Below are 21,547 nucleotides of genomic sequence, written 5' to 3'. Positions count from 1 at the left end.
GTGGATCTTGAGAGGTAATTGAGAGGTAAGTGGAGGAAGGCCTGATAATGGCAAGAATGGTGCCAAATCCCAGCTGGCTAGGCCTTCCTTAGTGTTTGGTTTTGGAGTGCTAGCTGTATTGACCAAAGAATGTTTTCATAATTAAAATATTAGTTGCATTCAGGAAAGTTAGAAAATCTGAATACTGACCAAGGGACAGCAGGGAGAGGTTGGATGGTCTGGATGCGCTAAGAGCAAAAGTACTGGAAACTTCAGACTGTGATGCCCTGATAATCCAGCAGACTTGCCCCTCTGTGCATTTACTTTGATCACAGTTTAAACACAAAGGTGTAAATTTGTATTTTTTACTTCCAGCTGATTTCAGTAGTCTGCTCATTTGAAGAATCCAAGTAAAACCTAATGGCTGTGAGTGCTGTCCCACTGGTTCTGTTTATGTCTATGTATACCTAGTACTATATATATTCACACAGATTGGGTGCTTAAAATGTTAGCAGAGTGGAGGAGGGAAATACAGAAAAGCCATAAATAAATTCATACCCTAAAAGTACTTCAAAACATGGAGGTTTCACTTCAAAAAATAACAGCATTTTATTATTTTGCATAGCTTATTTCAGTTAAGTTCTGCTTAATTAGGATTTTTGCTAGTTACTAAATTGTTTATAAAATTTTCAACATTTCTTATCTGCAATCAATGCAAGACAACACATGGCATATAGATGCAGGGATCCAAAATACTCTTTTCAACTTCAGACAAAAGGATTAGTTATTTTACTTTGAACCTGTTTAAGAAAATAGCTCTGACACATTTGTATGTATAAATATACAGTGTAGCATACACTTTAAATTCTCCTCAGTATCTTAGCCTGTTTTCCAAATCTTCCATTCTCTTTGTCATTTCTTCGAGTACATAAATGTTAAGGAAAGGGAGGTAGTGCTAAGATGCATTAATAGAAAAGTCATCTGCCTGATTGTTTTGGTCCATAAACTTTCTCTTGTTTCTCCTATTTAATGCTGTTTAAAAAATGTTCCAATTAAATCACATGGAAAACTGCATGTAACTAACAGATTATAAAACTGTATGGAGCTCTGAGACTGCAGTAAGAATGTCTGCTGCTGATCTGTTCTGCCCCATGGTCATGTAGTGTCAGGTACTGTTTTTACAAAGCCAGTGGTTTCCAGATAGATGTGGAATAGAGCACAACAAGCCCCATGAGATCTAGGGGTGGCTCCACTTAAACTAAGAAGCTGTAGCAATACAGAGCAGTGTACAGCATCATATTCCTGATAAGCACTTCTAGTTGGCAGGAATTTTATGTCTGCTGCAGCAGGAGGTTGGACCAGTACTGTTTACCTGAACATCTCTCTCTGAGTGCCATGGTAAGGCTGCAGCCCGGGGAAGCTGAGAGGATGCCTAGCATCAGGAGGGAACTGAAGGCACTGAGGCCCACCTCAAAGGGATGAAGTTGCTGCATGCCACTCTGCTTGTTAATCTAGTGTCTTGATTTCAACATTTTAAGGTCTTCCACAAGGGAAGAGGGAGAAGGGGGTATATAAATTGGGATCTTTGACAAGTGGCACAGGAATTGGTATGGGTAGACAGGCAAATTGAATTCAGCCTCTGAGTTTGGCCAGAAGAGCCATGTGCTCTGTGTCCCCTCCCTCCCCACCTTGACAGCAGGAGAATATATCCTCTGGGTAGTAAGGAGCAATAGTGTGGGTCCTGCTGTTGCTGTGGGCACTAGCCTGCCTGGACATCGCGTTTGTTTGGTAATTCCTCAGCTGTCTGTCTTGCTGAAGGGATTACTCTGCATATTGGCATCACGTGAGCTGCTTTCTTTGCAACATCCATGTTTCTCAAGTGTTCGCAGAGGCAAAATTCAAGCAATGGAAACTGCATTCAACTACTGATAGAAAAAGTTAAATGTAGCTGGATACAAATCCTCAAGAGTTTGGACTGGTCCCTCTATATATTCTACAACGAACTAGTTTTGTAGCCAGTTCTCCCACTCTCCCCCAGATCTGTGGATGAGGACTGGCCAGCCATCTTCTGCAGCATCAAAAACTGGTGTATCACCCTGTATCTGAGCTGCTCTTCAGATAAGGCAGAGAAACAAGATTTGTAATGGAGAGGAAACTGGATGGTTCTTCCTTTGTTCAAAGGAGTGTTTGCACAGTGCTCTGAGGAAGTGCTTAGCACTTCCTATCATAATCCATAGGTCTCTGGCTCAGCGTTAACAGCTTTTCCATCACCTTGAGTCCTTGGAATAAAACTCAAAGGGTCGCCTGTTCAAATTGTAAAGCAAAAAAGCACATGTTGCTAAGCTCTGTTCTTTGATTCTGAAGAAGCTCCTTGTAGCCTCTCTGTAGGAGATGACAGTAAAAAGGCTGAGGCTTCTGAAGGGGTGAGGAACGGTCTCCTTTCTTGTCAGCATCTAAGTTGGAAGTCCATGTGCCTAAATAACTTAAGGATGTGGGAAATGACCTAGAAATTTTTCTCCAAAGTAATTTGGAGAAGTCCCTTCAGAGAAGGGCATTTGAAATGAGCATTTGAAACACCTAGCAATAACCTTTTACGATGGCTTTCTCCCCCTTTATGAAATAATTCTACTTTGCATTGAATAATTTAATCAAGAGATCAGAACATGATTCCTTGAAGTGTCTACCAAAGGATTCACTTGGGAAGGTGAGAGTGAAGCTGGCTGCTGCAGGTACATAAAATAGCTAGAAGTAAGGTCTGAACTGGTAGGCAACGTTTTGCATCAGGTTAACAGAGCCTGCTGGTCCTGCCTGCTGTTACAGCCCCTGAGGGCTCTGTTAGCCTTGCTCTGGACAGACTTCACAAGTTCCTCAGTCTGAAGCTGTTCTTGTCTAGGAAGCACACAGTTAGGAGCTGTTAGTGTCACTGCACTCTTTCTTGCAGAAAATAAGTGCTTACTGATCTTGCACTCAGTTGTAGAACTTAAATAGAAGATGTAATGTCTTCTCACTATATATTTGATCAGACAGACGCAGCTTTCATGAAGAAAACAGGAATTTGCTGCATAAATAGTGCATAAATACTGCATGATGTATTGTATTGCCAATTTGCTGCTCTTGTCTGCTGAGACATGGTAGATGTTACGGATAGTACAGCAGCCTTTACACTAACATTTCCCTTGGAAAAAACAGACCAAGGAGGAGGGGGAAGGGACAGAAGCTACTGATCTGCACTTTGCTTATTTTTATCTGCATTTCTTTTGATGCAAAATTAATCAAACCTCAGTCCTCTGAATTCCTCTTCATCTGGAGTATGATTTTAAATGACTCACTGCATCTGGTGCCTCACCAAGCAGTTCAAAAGGGAAACATCTCCTGTAGCCAGTAAATGCTATTTCAATACCATCTGAAGAAGCAACAAGTGTTAGTCTTGAATTTGACTAGTCATTTCTTTGCTGTCCCTGAAGGTGTTTACTGTTAGGGGTTATTAAAACTTAAGATCTTTATTAATATCTTGGTCCCTTCTATGAAGGAGAGACAGATTAAAAAGTCTTGAAGGCCTTGCTTCTTGGAAATTATTATGTAGTTTAGATTTTTATGACAGCAAATTGATTTGACCTATGGATGCAGTTTGGACTTGATGCATTAAAGTTATAGTTTCTATTAACCTGCCCTTCCTCTCTTAAATGTAAAAATTATTCTGAAAGGATATATCGCTCGATGAGTTTTCTTACTTCATTAGTTGCATAGTTCTGGAATGTCACAAGGTTTTCACATTTGCACTGGTCGTTATCTTTTGAAGCTTTTGCTGAAAAACAGAAACCATCAGGCAAAGGCTAAATGCTTAATAAATCGAATGGGATGAGGGAGGAAATTATAAGGATTTATAAATTCAAGTAAGTTTAATACATCTTCCTGTTCTCAAAACAGGTCAGCATCCAAAGGAATGCTGGGGACAGATTTTGTAAATACTGGAAAACAGTAAACAGTATGTAGGCCTGTATAGTGAAAGAGCAGTCTGGTTATTCTAAACAAAGGTAACCTGATTACCTGTTGTTGAGTGACTGTGACTGTCTTCAAAAAGATACTTGTGGTGTATTGCAAGGTGTGGACAATCAATGACATCTGTGATGGCTATTGTGGTTGATTCGGGTCCTGCAGGAAACCCCCCAAAAGTCTAAAAATCAAACCCACTTAATTATACAGTATTTTTTTTCTGCTCACATGCACTGAGTTCTCCTTAATTAGTGAGTAATCTCACTGATTGCAGTGAGGATCATTCATGGAGAGGACTAGGGACACAAAGATATGAAGGAACCAAGCTGTTAGGCTGTATTTACTGTATACATGATTGTAAGATGTGGGTTGCAGAACTGAAAGGAAGCTGTGAAGGTTCCTGTGAGAAACAAGTGACTGAAAGCTGAACATGCTTGAAGTACAGTGTTGAAATACAAGTTTCCCCATGAAGTAATTTGTTTGGATGGTGTAAGAAGCATGCAGCCATGCTTTTGTTACAGTGAATCTCAATTTTTCACATTGCAGAAAGGAGGGTGGCTTGGAGGAGGGGGAGGCAGGGGAATGCAATGAACAACTTCAGGTGAATTGTGAGGGTGCTCTACAGAAGGTGACGTGAAGAGGCAACTTAGCAATGACCGGGGAGACAGCAGGACACTGAGTGAAAACAGCCAACCTGAAGGCTGTGGACCCATCTTATGAAGTCTGCCAGACGATGGATCCTGCTGGTGAGGTGACTTGCTCAAGGCTGGTAGATAGAAATTGTCAAAGGAAACAGTATCACAAAAGGAGCAATAAAAATGTTCACATTCCCTAGAAATGGAGATGTTTATTGCCAGTAACTTGGTGTTTGTCTCTCATTACACATGGAGAATGCCTCATACCTGTGCAGTTTAGAAGAGGTCCAGTGTTGATGGAAACTCCAGGACTTGCCCTTCAACTCAGACTATCAGAGGAAGTCTTCCAAAACCAGAAGTGCTTTATGAATAGATTAATAGTAGTGAAGCAATCTGAAATGACAGCAATCTACTTTGTGTCCTTTAGTGAAAATTCTTGCATGTTTCATTATCCATCAGTCCTTTGGGGTGAACTGAATAAGAATAAAAACTGCTTGGAGAAAGAAAAAGGTTCTTACTCTCCTTCAGTTTTCTTCTTTATAACAGGAAACATTGATAAGGGAGTTGGGAGTGTATAGGTGAGAAGCGTGGAGTCTATTTGATGCACTGCAGTTATAAGCAAAAACACACTTTTCTAATTGATGAAAAACAGCCTTTAAAGTGTAGGGATTTATTTCAAACTCTGCACACTCATCTTTTTAGTCAAAAGGTGTTTGGAGAGAAATGGAAACCCTTCTAACCGTAGGGGTAACCACCTCGTGCTGTGCACTGCCCCTTTCTTGCCGCCAGAGAGCAGCGTGGAGGCAGCTTTGCTTCCTTAAGAACGGGTCTTTTGTTAGAAAATAAACCTTTCTCCCTTCGACTGACTTTGGAGCCCTTAATGGCTCAGATGAGCTAAAGAACGTGTAGTTAACAACGGCGCGACTTGATGGACCATGCCAAGGGAGTGGATGGAGCATCTGGGGCTCCCTCCCTTTGGAACCCAGAGTTCTTGCACTGAAAATAAATGCACGAGTGTAAAAGGTGACAGTGCAAACTCTCCTGATGTGCCATGAAGATGCAGTAGGGAGATGGAAGATGCATCTGGGCCGCCCAGGTCTATAGCTATTGGGACCCCTGCTGGTTCAGGGGTCAAAACAACAGTTTTGATAGATGCACAGTAACATATACAGCTGTGCTAAGTTGCACTGGGAAGGAGATGAGATCCTCTTGGGTGGGGGCTGGAATGACTGAGCATGAGGATCAGGGAATGAACAAAGATGAATGGTTGAATAAGAAGACCAGAGATCAGTGGGCAGAACTACAATATTTTTATCTATCTATCTATCTATCTATCTATCTATCTATCTATCTATCTATCTATCTATCTATATCTTATCTATCTATCTATCTATATCTTATCTATCTATCTATCTCAAAAAGTCTGCATGGGAACCAGCTGCTGGAAGGAATACAGTTTTTTGAAGAAGAGTTCAGGGCAGAGAAGTGTGGGATGAAATCACAAGGTAAGGAATGAAACAAACTTGGTGAGGACTAGCAAAAGAATGATGAACTGCAAAGATGGATGGTGAGATTTCCAGTGTAAGAGGGAAGGAACAGGTAAGATGAACCTCGAGTGTTTGATGTCACGTAATGACGTGCTCTAGAAGTTGTTCAAGAACTGCAGGCTAATGAGGGGGTTGTTTAGGATGGGCAGAGGAACTGACTTGAAATGTCTGAGCTTTGGACACTGGGCTGGTATGGACACCTAATTAGGGACAGAAAAAACACAGATACACTGGTAGAGGTGTGGCAGAGGTTCTCCAGTTTGGAATGGGAATTGGGCATTTCAGAAACTTCTCTTTAGGCTTCAGAAACTGGTTGGGGCTCCAAGATTTCTGATCTCATTGCCTCTGTAAAGCTGAATAAACAGACGAGTAGTGACAGAGGCTGCTCACCCTGAATCCCTTAGTGAAGTCAATGCAGTGAACGAAATTGTTGGGGAACAACTGAAGTTGGGGAGTTTGTTTTTACTGTTCTGTTTTGTAACAAAACATAACTAGTTTATTAAGAGAAGGCTTCAAAAAAGTGTCAGTAAAAGCAGTGTCTATTTGCTGCACTTGTAATGATCTGCGATTTAGAAGGAGAACAGAATGTTAACCAGCAGGCTGCTGAGTACTGTCATATGATCAGGGCTGGGGTCTGGTGACAAAAATAGTATATGACCATGTAATTAAAAGCTCTCATAATGCACATGCTCAGAAAGGGATGAAGCCACAATCATGTTGAGTATGTCTTATGTATGACATTGCTGTAGCCTCGTTAGTGCTTCCAGTCAGATGAGAAATTAACATTAACCAAGGCAATGAATGGGAACCTTCCGACTGAGTTCCTCTTAATAAGAGACAAGAGAAAAAAAAACCCTCTCTTTTTTTTTTGCCTTTACTACTAGTAAATTACTAATTAATAGTAATCAGAAGCGATTCTACAAGGCAGATGCTTTTGCAGAATAAAAGGAAAAAGCCTTACCCCAAAAAAAGATTTGGATGGCTTCTGATTTAGTTGGAAACATGCAGCGCATCCACAGCTGGGACTGGGGAAGGGAGGCTTTTTGTCAGTGGAGTCCATGAGGTTCACAGGATCTCCCACTGTCCTCACAAGTTGCAGCCTCAGAAGTCCTCAACTAAGGACCGAGGTTGGAGTAAAAATAAAGTTATTGCTGTTGCAAAGGAGGGGGGAAATTAGGCTGTAAAAACAGAAGGGGAAAAAACATCCCAAAACTTTTAGCTTAAGTAACAGACTTGGAGGCTGAATTCCTGGTGGAGTGAGTTGATGAGCAATAGCTAGTCCTGGAGTGTCCGGAAAAACAAGGCTGGGTGAGTCCTCAGCTCACAGGTGTGAGGCATTCATTGCCTGTTATGAGAGAGGAGGAGTAGGACAGAAGCTAAGGCAGTTACTAGAGATGCAGACTAGAAACTGCCACAAAGGGGCAGGATTTACTTATTTTTTTCATAAAGTAATAAAAGAAAAAAAAATTGTGGTTGCTAACCACCGGTGTGGGTACCTGAAGAATGCATTTCCATCACTGAGCTCTGGGGCTTGTTAATGAATGAGAATTATTATACTGGGGTTTGCTAATGAGTGGGAATTATTATCCTGGTTGCCAGGTAGTTTTGGCTTTGGCATCTCCATGGGTTTTTAAGATGACATGCTGTCATCAGCAGATTATCTGCCTAATAGGAAGGTTAACTGAACTGACTTGATTTCATGTTATCATAGTATTTAGTATTTCAGAAAGATGGAACTAGGACTTAGGACTGAAAGACAGAGAGCATACAAGCTAGGAAACATCCTCAAATTTTTTTTTACAGATTCTTCCTTGACATCTGTATGAGGAAGAAATGTGCTGCAGCCAATTTTACGCTGTAATGTTAATGAAAAAGAAGGCAAACCCTGTTTGCATTTAGTTCCAAGAAAAACAACCAAGTAAAAGCTAGTAAAATTAAATTATCTTGCACAATTCTCCGATGACTAATACTATTCCTAGTGTTCTTTCTAGACTTTGCTTCAGGTACCAATTTGAATGTAGAAATACTAATGAGTCTTGGGAACGTGTGAGTGGGAGAGATAGGCTGTCCTCTCCCTGGCTGAACAGCTTTTGCCCCAGCTCACATTCCCCTTCCTCTTTAGCTGGGAAAGGTAATACAGAGGCTGTTTGTGCCAGAGTGAAGAAGGGTGCTTTCTGGAACAAACAGTCCACATTTGTGGAGCAAAACTGGGAGCTTACACACAACTGAAATCCACTCTTTGTAGCTGTGAATGTATACTCAGTGAACTATTTTTAGTCTTCTATAAATAGGCACAACAGGTCTTGATGATTTATTTCCTGTGGTTTAGGTTTTTGCCACTGGTCTTAAGAATATTTTTTTTTATTCTCGTTAAGGTATTACGAATCTCTGATTATTTTCCTACATTCCTAATGAAGTAGGTCAGGCTTCTTTGGTGGGGTGGGGTTCATTGCATTACTGTAGAAATAGAAAAGGGAAGGAGCAATTGATTCTTCTGGGCATAGAAGTCTACATTTAATGCAACCCTTATGAAAATAAATGAAAGATAATTTCTATATACCTTTACCCAGTGATAGATTAACGATATATATTCCTCACATATTAAAGGAAAGAAAAATCTAAAAAGGAAAACACCTGTATGCATTTGCTCCTTTGCTATCTCAAGGAAAGTAGAATTTTGTTACCTTCACAGATCTGGGCTCTTAGCTCTTCACTTATGTCCTCCAAAGCTGTGAAATCCTCAGCATAGAAGAGATGTTTATATGATGGCTCAGAAGCAATTTCCAGCAGTTCTTCCTCAATTGCTTTTCCTATTCCAATTGCATAGATGATTATACCTGGATTCAAAAGAAGTTGCACATAATTATTACTTCAGCAGTTCTAATTCTAAGTACTTGTTCCTCTGTGAAAGGAAGATATGAGAGAAAGGGAGAGCACAAGAAAGGTATATGCTTTATAACTTCGACATCAGTGTTGAAGAGGCTTAATATGCTTTAGTTACTGAGAGATTTGTAGAAACTCACTTGTTTGTTGTAATTTGACATATAGCTTTTAAGTTAAAGAGATGACAGTTGCCTGGCACTACTGATACTAAATAGCCCCAGAAAGAGTTATTGCAAAACATCCAAGAGGATCACATAATTCACCCTTGCAATTGCACTGAAAGTCCCTGGTTTGTGTGTGTCTGTGTATGTAGGATATGTCCAATAAAGCTAATTATTGGGTGGAAAAAAGACCTGTTACATACTAGAAAATGGGTCAGAATCCTGAAAGATGGCAGTATTTTTTAAAAAAATACTAAAGTGTTTCATGGAAATCTTCAGACCATATTCAGACTAGATTCTTGCACTCTAGAGGACATTAGCAGGCTGGGAGGCCCACTTAGGAGGGTAAGAATGGGAAAACAAATGATTTGTGGGGCTAGGAAAGAAAGAGCCTTACAACAGGGATGCTCAGGATAAGTATTTCCCCAGCAGAGATGCTATGGAGAAAGTAAATGAAGATTTGTAGTTTTCTTAACTGTGAAAGCAGGGACGGAGGAAGTGGACTCAGACAGATTTTAAACAAGCAATGTGTACAAGATATAGTGATCTTCAATATCCTTTTTTTCAGCAGTTATTTTTCTATTCTCATGAATATATGATTTGATACAACATTTCCCTTTACATCAGTTCTAGCTTAGGAAGTGTGAACCACCACTACTGATTTGTGATTCACAGTACTGCTATGAGCTTCATAGCTCTTTTATATGATTCAAGAGCAGAAGCTGCCTTCTCAGCTGGTTGGTTTCAGATAAAACTTGGGATGAGGAGATTTGATATCTTTATTATCATGGGGTAATAACTGCTGCACACTCACGGAATTGCAACTTTAACCTTTTTGCTGAAGAATCATGGGCCTGATAACATAATACAATATGATTTTCCAAGCTTTTAACATTTAATACAAGCATCTCCTTGCTTTTCTTCATGAATCTGCCTACCATTGCACTTTAGCCAGGAAAGTCAAATGTTCACCAGAAACGGATCCAATTCGATGAATGCAGCAGTCATGCTGAGATTTGGGGTTTTTTTAAAGACTTGGAGGTATCAGTGATAAAGTATTCAAGGTCAGGTTCATATTCAGCATTACTACATTGCCTATGCTGCAATTACCCAGGGGATGAGTTTGGCTTGTAGCATTACAGTATCAGTGTAAGCAGCCCAGAGCTGACATTTCATTGAGCAAGTAAGAAGGTCAGCTTGTACTTCTTTCCTTCTTCTTTAAATCATCCATGTAGTGGCACACATCTCACAAGTTAGCCTATAAATATTGTTTTTTGAAAAAACTATTTTAAAACGCACTTTTTTTATTTACCCATTGTAATGGCATACTTGTTAGCACATACTCTTCTCATATCCTTGGGCATTTTCTCCTTGCAGAGAGGTATCAGTCCTGATCAATTCTATACTAATCATATATCAAATTCTGAGTGATGTATCGTGTCAATAAAACAAGAACCGAAAAAAAGATGTGCAGAATCTTTTAAAGTCTGTCTATTTTCTCTGAGCTGTAGGCCATCAGCCATGGTTCTTAAAGCAGTTTCGCATTAAAAAAAAAAAGTTTTGCAAAGAAGAAAGGGATTGTTTACTTTCTTGAAAACTTTTGAAAATTTTCAGTTGACTCTGCTAAACAGATTAGAAGTTTCTGATTTGTAGTACAGGTGTCCTAGAGGATGAATTTCTCCCCAGTCATATTAGAAATTAAAAATCACTGGTTTCCAGTCACATTTCAGCATATCACCTGATAAGGTACATAGAAACAAAAAGATAGATAGCAGGACAGCTATATCCTTTTGAAAAGAGGACCCATCTTTCTTCCAGAACACCATCAGCATTACAAAATTGGTTCAAAATATAGAACATATTCTGTAAACAAAAATATAACATAGCCAATTATTACCATAGTATTTCTCATGAAGATAGATTTCTGTATTTTGAAGACAGCTTGGGGCTTGGGTTTTTTTTTATTGTTTCCTTAGAATTTTTTATGAAGTTCCCAGTGTTCCCAGTGTATCAAATGTCCACCCTTAGTGGGTATGTTCAGGGCACTGCATGGCACTGCCTGGGCATGGCGCAGAACCCCAGTGGTGAGACACTTACTGTGGGTCCCACTCCAGGGATGAGACGTGCCTGGCAGCAAAGGCTCTTGAGAACACCAAAGATTCAATGGTCACTGTACCAGCTACACTCCTATGGCAAATGCTGTCTTGATTAGCACATACTGTAGCACACCCAAACCATTACTACATCTTATTTCTAACAGTATTTGCCTTTTAGAATTAAATATCAAAAACATTTCCACTTACCATTTTGCTTTGCTCTAGTAGCCCACTCAGAGACTTCATCTTGGGCTCGTCCATCCGTAAACACAATGGAGATTCGAGGGACATTGGCTGAAAGTGGTCTTGCTCCTTCTGCTTCTGTGAAGCTTCTCTCAGACATTTGCCTCAGTGCCAGTCCTGTCATGGACCCTCGCCCCATGTACTTCATTTGTGATACAGCTTTCTTCATGTCCTTGGCTGAGCTGAACTGCCTTAATGTAAACTCTGTGCGAACCTCCGTGGAATACTGAAGCAGACCAACTCGAGCAGCCTTGGGTGAAATCTCAAGTGTATCCAAAATTCCTGAGACAAATTGTTTTACAATTTCAAAATTATCCTCTCCGAGACTTTTTGATCCATCAATCACAAACACCAGGTCAATTGGGCCTTCAGTGCATCCTGTGAAATGAGCAGGAGAGTGTTCAGACCACGAAAAAAATCCACAAAGCTGGGAAAGGGATCTAGGGACTGCATGAACTCAAGAGGTCATCTAAAGTACCCTGTTCTGGCTCGTCCAATTTTGCCAGTATGTCTGAAGATGTGTTTTAAGAATGACTATTAAGTGGAGAGAACTGAAGAACATAACTAGGATATAGAGACAGAGTTGCCACAATTTTCTTCCAGGGATAAGCCATATGCTAACTTTGCATTTGTGTAGATGAGCAGCACTGAGAGATGTGGAAGAGAATTACTGAAGTTGAATTTGTACTGCAGAAGTTAAAAAATAGTTAAAAAACTATAGGTGAGAGAATTGGTTAGATAAGGGGTTTTTTGCTTGTAACTGCCTAACAGTCTTGTAATTAGAAGGCTAATGTATTGTTGCAATTAACCTTTTCGGTTTATCCATTAAAGCTGGGAGTTTGTCAGAAGACTGACAAATTTGGAGTTCTTGTACTTTTTGGCAAGTGCACATGCAAAAATCAAAGTAGTTTCAGCAGGCATAGACTACTGTGCTTTGTGCAAGGGCTAGCTGCAGAGATGCTTAGCTCTTATTTGATCAATGGAACTTCCAAGTAGAATTTTCCATACTAAGGAATGTAAGATTTGCTTCTTGGTCTGGATCAAATAAACTTTGACCTCAATTCATTTCAGAGCTTTGTATAGGAAGAACGCTGAAAGCACCGTACAAAAGAGTATTGTGCAGCAGAAATTACTCTGACTGCCGAAATTACTGGAGATGTCTGTTACCAAGTCAATGAAGGAATAAGGAATTTTCAGCTTTAAAGCTTGGACTTTACTTTCTAGAAAATATCTATTTTAAAACTGCCCAAGCATTCATTTCTGCAGTCATCTGAGAAAAAGATGCCTTACACATACTAAGGTGATGCAAATGCAACTTATATGAATATCAGAACCACCTCAATATCATTGTGTAAGTCAAGATAGGTCAGCAGTTCATGGTGCATGGTTTTAGTTAGGAGCAAGAACAGCCATGGACAGGATACCATTATTTTGGTAATCGTAGTCTCCTCGACTAAGGCATCCATTTCCAGCTGAATAAATATTTTTACTGTATTCCACTAAAATAATTTCTCCTCCAAGTATTAAGAGATGAGATAAATGCATATCATGTTGGAAGACAAGCAAATAGAATTAATGGTATTTTAAAATACAGTATATAAAGATAAAAGATACACTATATGAATCTGACTAAAGTTCACATTCCTTGTTAAAAAGATTCTATTTTGGCTTTTTTGCTGATGTTTTGAAATAATTATAATTGTACTTGATGCTATACCAAAACAACTGTTCCAATTTGATAGCGTTTTGCTTATGAGAGCATCAAGTTAATTGTTTGCAACACTTCCCACCACACATATATGCTTTGGGCTTTCAAATATTATTTCATGTTTGAAGTGAGTTGTGGCAGTGTACAAGACCAGGCTGGATGGGGCTTTGAGCAGCCTGGTCTAGTGGAAGGTGTCCCTGCCCATGGCAGGGGGGTTGGAACTATGTGATCATAAAGGTTCCTTCCAACTCAGGCCATTCTATGGTTCTATGATTTTTTTTGAAGTGAGGACAGTTAATTTTAGAAATCAAATAAACAAATGCTTTCTAAATAAAATGTACTTACTTCTGCATGTTTTCTGATCATCTTTTAGTACATATCCCTCCTGGCATTTGCAGATATATGAATCATCATTATTAACACAGGTATGTTCACAACCATGGTCAACTGATTTGCAGACATCTTTATCTAGGAAAAATTGAAATATTTATCTGTATTCTATTTAACACATTTATAAATTCAGAGACTCCATACATAATATTTGAAGAACATATGACAAAGGAATATAACATCTTAGTTTGTTTACATAGCAATGCCAGGGAAGAGTGATTGACAGACACAATTAGTTACTTACCTCGACATGTTTTCCCATCTTGTCGCAGGACAAAACCCTCATGGCACTGACAGCTGTATGAATTGTTATTATTAATGCACACATGTTCACAGCCATGGTCAATGGATTGACACACATCTTTATCTGAGAATTGTTAAGAGAATTTCCTTATTAGACCACTTTTTAAATGCAAAACTGGCATGAACAAGCTTTGAGTGAAATTAAGTCTGTTATTTCTTTTATGACTGGAAAACAGATTCCCCATAAAAGTTTCAGCTACTCACTCCTGCACGTTTTTCTGTCTTGCCTCAATATAAATCCCTTGTGACACTGACACATGTATGAATCGTCAGTTGGAACACAGACATGTTCACAACCATGGTTGACTGTTTTGCAGACATTTTTAGCTTGGAATAATGAAAATTGTATTTAGCACAGTTAGCTAAGTAAATAACTTTCACAAAATATAAGAATTATGGCAATAATTTTCTATGAAGAAGCTCACTCCCATGAAGTTGATTCTATATTAAAGACACAAATAAGACACTACTGTTGCATAGTGTGTTTCAGTAACAGATCAGGAATTACAAACCACAGATTAAATAACTTACTCCTGCAGGTTTTTCCATCTTCCCTCAGTATGAATTCATCATGACACTTGCAGACATAGGAATCATCAGTATTAACACAAATTTGTTCACAGCCATGGTCAACTGAGTTGCAAACATCTTTATCTGAGAAGAGTGGATGGGGTTTGTGAGGTGAGGCTCATTAAGGCTGGGTTTTTTAACCAGCCCAAATAGTTGGAAATCACAAACATACACGTGTGCAAACACTCAGAGCCACAACACTTGAAAGCCTCAAATAAAAACATACTTTTATGCTCAGCCTACTCACATCTACATGTCTTTCCATCCTCCTTCAGTATGAATTTTTCACGACACTGGCAGATGTAGGAATCTTCAGTATTCACACAAACTTGTTCACAGCCATGGTCAACCGAGCTGCAAACATCCCTGTCTGCAAACAGGAGAGTTGGTAGTCAGCATACATCAGCAGAGGCCTTGATTTTATGTGTAATTCATCAAACTACGTTCTCATGCTACTTACTTCTGCAGGTTTTCCCATCATGTCTGAGTAGGAACCCATTGTGGCATTTGCAGATATACGAATCACCAGAACTAACACAATCATGTTCACATCCATGGTTGACTGATTTGCAAAGATCTTTATCTGAAAGCAGATGACAGCTTTTGCTGCTTAATGCATTTCTACACAAGCATGAGCTACAGATGCTGGTAAGTATCAGACTACTTACTTTTGCAAGTTTTTCCATCTTCTCTTAGCAGGAATCCCTCCTGACACTTACAAACGAACGAATCACCAGCATTAACACACTCATGTTCACAGCCATGGTTGACTGATTTGCAAATATCCTTGCCTGGGAATAGTTAGATAATATTTAATGTGGTTTGCTAGTTAAACTTTTTTTTATAAATACAAATACTGTGGAGGTAATCCCTTGAGCAAATGGAAGCAAGTCTCCAAACTGAAAGCAAATCTCTGGTTAGTTAAATGACAGATAGCTTAGCTTACATCAAGCATGAGTTCTTTACCATCTGAGCAAAAAGAACTGCATGGTTTGGATGGTCTTCAACTAACAGTAAATCATTTTAGGATTAATCTGACTAGATTAAGGAGGACGACTTTACATTAAGAGCAGTAAGAGTGAAAGGACGGAATAATTTAGTACAGTCATTTAGCACAAATTCATATTGGGAAAACGAAATTAGGAAAAACATCACAGGACATGATTTAACAATAATTCTTTAACATCCTTACATCAGTGACAAGAGTCTGCATAAAAAAACACCATAAAGAATAGGAATTACTTATTTGAGACAATAAATAAAATCTAACTGGTATTGCTGAGAATTGATAGGAGGACTCATATGACTTCAGTGTTAAACAAATGGGTTAAAACCTCTTCAAGAAGGATAGATGGGGGGAAAGTATAGAAGAAAGTGGAGGCATCTATCAGCATTCCCTGTTTCTTTTTCACTGCGACACAGAAGAAAATACTCTCAATTTCTAATGGAAAACTACCTTTGCATAAAAAGTGGAACAATACTGACAGTCAAGTTCAAATTGACTCTTCAGGTTTAATATACAGTGAAGAAAACCTTATGTTCCAAAAACTACTACATAAGACAACCTTCTAACTCAACACAAATTACATTTAAGACATGGCAATCTAAACTAGATTCCATCATAGTGAATAAAAAAGAAATTATAATGTAGGTAAACATACATAACTGTGTGCAACTTAGACCCATTTCATGTTTATAAACAGAAACAAAAACAAACCAGCAACAGATATGGCTATTACTTCAAAAGGATGAATTTTACACAGCTGAAAGCAAATATGAGCCAGACTATTTTGGGATCTGAGGGGGCAGGGGGTGGGTGGGAAATAATAATAATAGTAGTAAAAAAAGTCAATGATTGCAATGATTTTACTAGACATTTCCCAAAAATATAGTCTCACAATTGGAAAAGAATGCCAGAGTAGTTAAAAAAAATTACAAAATTGAAGTTGAAGACAGCTGTAATATTTGAATAATGACTGGAGGAAAGAACATTCACAGTATTTACTGAACGTGAAAATATCAGGAATTTGAAAACACTGAAATAAAAAGGACAAGGGGGTGCATGGCCAACCAAATAAAGGGTAGCATGAGTATGTTATTTAAATATTATTAGGAACAAAAAGCATTCTAACAATGTCTTTTTAATTAATAGACAGAAATAGTAGAATTGCCAATCAACGCAAAAATGTTAAAAATTTTATGTATTCAGATCTGAACTTATGAAATAGACTACTGATGGTATTGTTGGAGTGAAGAGTTTCATCAGCTCAGATTTAGGTCACACAGCACATAGTGAACACACACACACATTTTTTAACCAGTAACTACAGGTAATTTGCAGCAAATAGGTGTAAAAGAGCTGCCTGAAGAACACCTTGGATGCACACTGAAAAAAATACTATCGTTCCAGTGTTTAAAAGGATGAGTAGTTCATTATAAGCCTGTCAGCTTGACATTGATCTTCATTAAAATAATGGAATAGATAATGTGGAACTTGATTCAGAGTAAAACCAAAGAAAGGGCATTAATATCAATCAACTTGGTGTTATGGAAAAACAGATCCTGGAAAACTAAATAAATATCTTTCTTAATTGATGATGAAGCTGTTTCATAAAGCTCATGCTGTTCATACAATGAAGCAGTCAGAAAGGCAGAAGTCTTGGTATTTATTTTGATTAAGGAAACAGACTATAGAATCAACATTATTTGGACTAATGCTGCCTTAGAAAGGCCTTCAGAATCAATTGTAATTGGGAGACCATCAAGTGGCTTTTTTTCTAAGAACTTGCCCTACTCCGCTTCTACTTAACACTTTTATGGACAACCCAGAAGAAATTACAAAATAATCACTGACAAATTTTTTAGTTACTCCAGTTTTGAGAGAATGGCAAAAAAAAAAATAGAGCAGCTGCTGATATTAGGAGACATGATTCTTTTTGGAATCTGGATAACAGAAAAACATATGTATTTTAAAATAGCCAGAACTAAGCTCATGCATTCAGAAACAAAGGCGTGGGACACCTGTATAACTGAGAATCTTAAAACAACTTATGATCTTGGTAGATAACTAACTGAACACAAATATTAGCAGAATATTTTGTTCAGAGACTAACATTATCTTTTGTCATAAAAAAAGATAGATTAAAAAAAGATAAAAGATAAAAAAAGATAGGTAGATGCAAACAGGAATTAGGTGGGTTATTGTTCCTCTACCCTGGCCCCTGCTCTGTCTCCTATTAGAAGAACTTGTTTCACCGGGGTGCCCCTACAAGAATGCTGATAAATAGCTTTAAGGGAGCAAGAAAAGAGTTATAAAAAGATTAGAAAACATATAAAAAGTCTGAAGGAGTTTCGTTTGCTTATCATTTACAAAAGAATATTCTAAGAGGTTAACATAAGGAATGGGTTAAGTCATGATCCACATGAATATACTCAGAGCAACCCAGTGGCAATTAGAACTTCAACCTACTAAAGTGCAGCAACATCCTATGCTCAAGATTAAAAGTCAACATACTTAATCTGGAAACAAAGCTCACATTTCTAAAACTACATTCAAATCTTAAAATTGGCCGATTTTCTGAAATGTATCTTTTGTTTAAACAATACTTACTTCATAGAAGTCTGATGAAAAATAGAGAAAAATATTCCATTCTGGCCACTATGAATCAGTGAATAATATCACAATAAAAGGAAAACGAAATTTCTTGTTTTATTCATAAACTACTTACTTCGGCATGTTTTCCCATCTTGCCTTAGTACAAATCCATCATGGCATTGGCAAGTGTATGAATCATCATTGTTAACACAAAGATGTTCACAGCCATGACTGATTGATTTGCAGATGTCCTTATCTAGGAATAATTTAGATTTTATTTACTACAGTTTCATGAATAGGAACATTTTCAAAACTTTAAAGACTAACAGTAATAATCTCCTAGTAAATAAAGAGGTTATTCTCCTCTTTGTTAGGCAAAATCTCCTATAAGAAGACCTGCCTCTAAATAATATGTTTCTTCAGTAGACCCCTGAGTATAAAAAAATATAGTAACATAAAATGACTTACTTTTACATGTTTTCTTATCATCCCTCAATACAAAACCCTCATAGCACTGGCAAATGTATGAACTATCAGTATTCACGCAAATATGCTCACAACCATGGTCAACAGAATTGCAAACATCTTTATCTGTCAAAAAAATAAGGTTGCCATATTTAAAACATGTCTACAAATGCACAGATTATAAAGGAAATCTTCTTTAAAGACAAGGATACTTACTTCTACACGTTTTTCCATCTTCCCTTAGTGCAAATCCCTCATAACACTGGCAGATGTACGACTCATCAGCATTAACACAGACGTGTTCACAGCCATGGTGAACGGAACTGCAGATGTCTTTACCTGAGAACATTGATGATATTAGGTTAGAGCACACCCATAGCGAACATATCATGCAGGGAGAAGTAACAGCTCTTACGAGGTCTACTGAGATCACTGGAACAAACGGACAAAAATTTAGGCAGCAAACACTTTTAACTCTTGATACCTGAAAAATTTTGAGTATTTTCTGTTTCTAGTCTATCAGTTCAGCTATTAAAATACATTATGTTTATCCACAGAGTTTCTTCAAGTTTCTGGCAGGTATAACAATACTACTTCTATATTCTAACAGTAACCTGTTGCTGTATTTGTTCAAAGCCTTCTACAGATCTACATACGGTAGATCAAAGTCTATGAGTAATTATCAGAATACTTACTTCTGCATGTTTTCCCATCTTCTCTCAGCAGAAAACCTTCATGACACTTGCAAACATATGAGTCATCTTCACTGACACAAATATGCTCACAGCCATGGCTGACTGATTTGCAGATGTCCTGTCCTGGGAATGATTGATATAAATGTAGGTATCAAACAAAAATATGTTAAAGAAATGTAGATATCAAAAAGTAAGTTTTGTTTTTTTTCTTTCCAGTAAGAAGTGAAAACCCCCTTTCTTTCCTTGCCTGATGCACACGCAAAAATGTTCAGTAGATATCAGTCACTCACTTCTGCACGTCTTGCCGTCTTCTCTCAACACAAATCCCTCACGACACTTGCAGATGTAGGAATTGTCAGCACTAACACAAATATGCTCACAGCCATGGTTGACTGATTTGCAGACATTTTTACCTGGGAATAATTTAATATATAAAAAATTGTGTTTGTCAAAGGCAAACAAGTTGTGTTTGTTCAAAGTCTTACAATTGTGATCTACTGAATGTTCTTATCCTTTCTAGTACACCGAACTCAATTCTTGAAATTGTTTATAGCACCTGTTGCCTTTTTTTGTTGTAACAAAAAATACATCTTTGTCCTGCTAATTTTACAAACTTACTATTAAGGAAAAGTGCATTGTTCCGATTCTAGAGTTTGTGAAATTTCACATATCCCTAGTCTGCAGATTAGTGAGACACAGCAATTTCCAAAGGAACATAAATCCCATATCCACATTGTAAGTAAACTTTCTGGTGAGAAACTGATTTTTCTATCACCATCTTTTTATCTTCAGCAATGCTGAAACAGTTAGTCTTCATTTTCTTTGTGCTTAAGCTTGGAAGGTGTTTGTAATTTTTTCTGTAAAGTAGGATGACAAAAGTTTGGTGTATATAGCATTTTAGGTAGTGAGAAAGATGAATTTATGATCCTGCTGTGAAGTTCTGGAAAATCGTCAGCTATAATTGAGCAAGCAGATGTTCAAAATTTAAACACAATTAGTATCTCAAAATAAAATCCACAACTGTCCAATTTCAGGACTACTTTTTTAAATGGCACAGACACTTCAGGTATGATTCAGGTGCCTAAAATTATACATTCAGTACCACTTCAGATGCCTTAGCATTTCCAAGATATAGACAAATATGTTATGACACCAAAAGTGAAATTAGGACCTCTTGAAATCCTTGAACATTTAAAATCACATTGGACTGCAATGTTTAGGCAATCAAACCTACCTTACAGATTTCTTCTGTGTGTAATATTAAACTGAGTTGCTGAATAATAACTTACGTTTACATGTTTTCCCATCGTTACGAAGTCTGTATCCTTCAAAACACTGACAAGTATAAGATCTGTCACCATTTACACACAAATGTTCACAGCCATGATCACTCAGAGCACAATAGTCAACTCCTGTAGGAGCAATTGAAATTATTAAAAAATTTAACCAATAATGAATTATTTTTCATCTCTAGTATTTGCATTCCATATAAGCAAGTAAATATAAATACATTGATCTGCTTAAACAATAATTCGGTTTCTCATCTGCTAATATATACATAGCTTCAATAAACTGTAAGAGGGCCTAGTGATGTACTTTTCATTGTTTGCTTTAAGCAGAGTTGAGAAATTATACTTTTCTATGCTTAAAATAGCTAAACAGAGTGCATGTCTCAGTAATTAGAAAGTGAATTAAAACAAAACAAAACACTTTGGCAATGATTTTATACAAGACATTTGCAAAGATGTAAAAGCTATATTGTTAGCGTTCTTTAAATAGTCTCTAAATGGCCTGATGTGAAGGTGGCAGACCCCAGAACTCACTTGTGGACCTGACCCAGGTCCTGTGGCAGCAAGCAGAAAACCTCTCAGACATCAGTGGAATTTGGTTTGGACTATTCAAGCTTTTGCAAAGAATTGCAAACGACAAGTACTGTCAAATATGGTCCACTTTACATCTCAGATTTCCCAAGTGTTTCTTCTCTGTAATATAAAGACATAGGGCTCCTGGGACCTTGCAGGAAGCACTTGATACTATCTACTGGCTACACACACTCATTTTGTTTTGTAATTAGTTGTCAGACTATAGATTTGTTTACCATTCAGGTGTTCCCACAGCTCTCTCAAGATACTAGTGTCAGTGTATATGACACTAGAAGGTCCCCTGTTTTCCCATTAGGAGTGGTATATATTAAATGCTAATCTCTTCCATTTAACTGCTCATTCAGGAAATTGCAGTGCCAAAACTCTCTTCATGGTAGCCTAAAAATGTTCAGGAGGTTTCA

General features: G+C 37.9%; 1 protein-coding gene across 7 annotated transcripts in view; it reads right to left on the bottom strand.

Moving 5' to 3' along the window:
* Positions 1–569: 569 nt before the first annotated feature.
* Positions 570–21,547, bottom strand: part of MATN2 (matrilin 2) — a 70,307-nt gene continuing 49,329 nt past the window's right edge. For 2 of the 7 annotated variants that reach the window (XM_017806435.1, XM_017806436.1), the window contains exons 9-26: positions 20,553–20,675; positions 19,554–19,676; positions 19,264–19,386; positions 18,785–18,907; positions 18,572–18,694; positions 18,237–18,359; positions 15,177–15,299; positions 14,969–15,091; positions 14,756–14,878; positions 14,470–14,592; positions 13,880–14,002; positions 13,591–13,713; positions 11,502–11,915; positions 8,839–8,991; positions 4,667–4,738; positions 4,027–4,131; positions 3,689–3,784; positions 610–903 (exon numbers count right to left, since the gene is read on the bottom strand). In XM_017806435.1, coding sequence (XP_017661924.1) covers positions 851–903; positions 3,689–3,784; positions 4,027–4,131; positions 4,667–4,738; positions 8,839–8,991; positions 11,502–11,915; positions 13,591–13,713; positions 13,880–14,002; positions 14,470–14,592; positions 14,756–14,878; positions 14,969–15,091; positions 15,177–15,299; positions 18,237–18,359; positions 18,572–18,694; positions 18,785–18,907; positions 19,264–19,386; positions 19,554–19,676; positions 20,553–20,675 — 2,369 coding nt within the window. In that variant the 3' untranslated portion in view covers positions 610–850. Of the gene's footprint in view, positions 904–3,688; positions 3,785–4,026; positions 4,132–4,666; positions 4,739–8,838; positions 8,992–11,501; positions 11,916–13,590; positions 13,714–13,879; positions 14,003–14,469; positions 14,593–14,755; positions 14,879–14,968; positions 15,092–15,176; positions 15,300–18,236; positions 18,360–18,571; positions 18,695–18,784; positions 18,908–19,263; positions 19,387–19,553; positions 19,677–20,552; positions 20,676–21,547 lie in introns of all 7 variants that reach the window. The other 5 variants (XM_017806438.1, XM_017806437.1, XM_017806439.1 and 2 more) reach the window with 5 other exon arrangements.

The sequence above is a fragment of the Lepidothrix coronata genome, unplaced genomic scaffold, assembly GCF_001604755.1.
Source record: "Lepidothrix coronata isolate B3197 unplaced genomic scaffold, Lepidothrix_coronata-1.0 Scaffold15, whole genome shotgun sequence".
In the NCBI taxonomy this organism is placed as follows: domain Eukaryota; kingdom Metazoa; phylum Chordata; class Aves; order Passeriformes; family Pipridae; genus Lepidothrix; species Lepidothrix coronata.
This window is presented reverse-complemented; position numbering and strand designations above follow the sequence as displayed.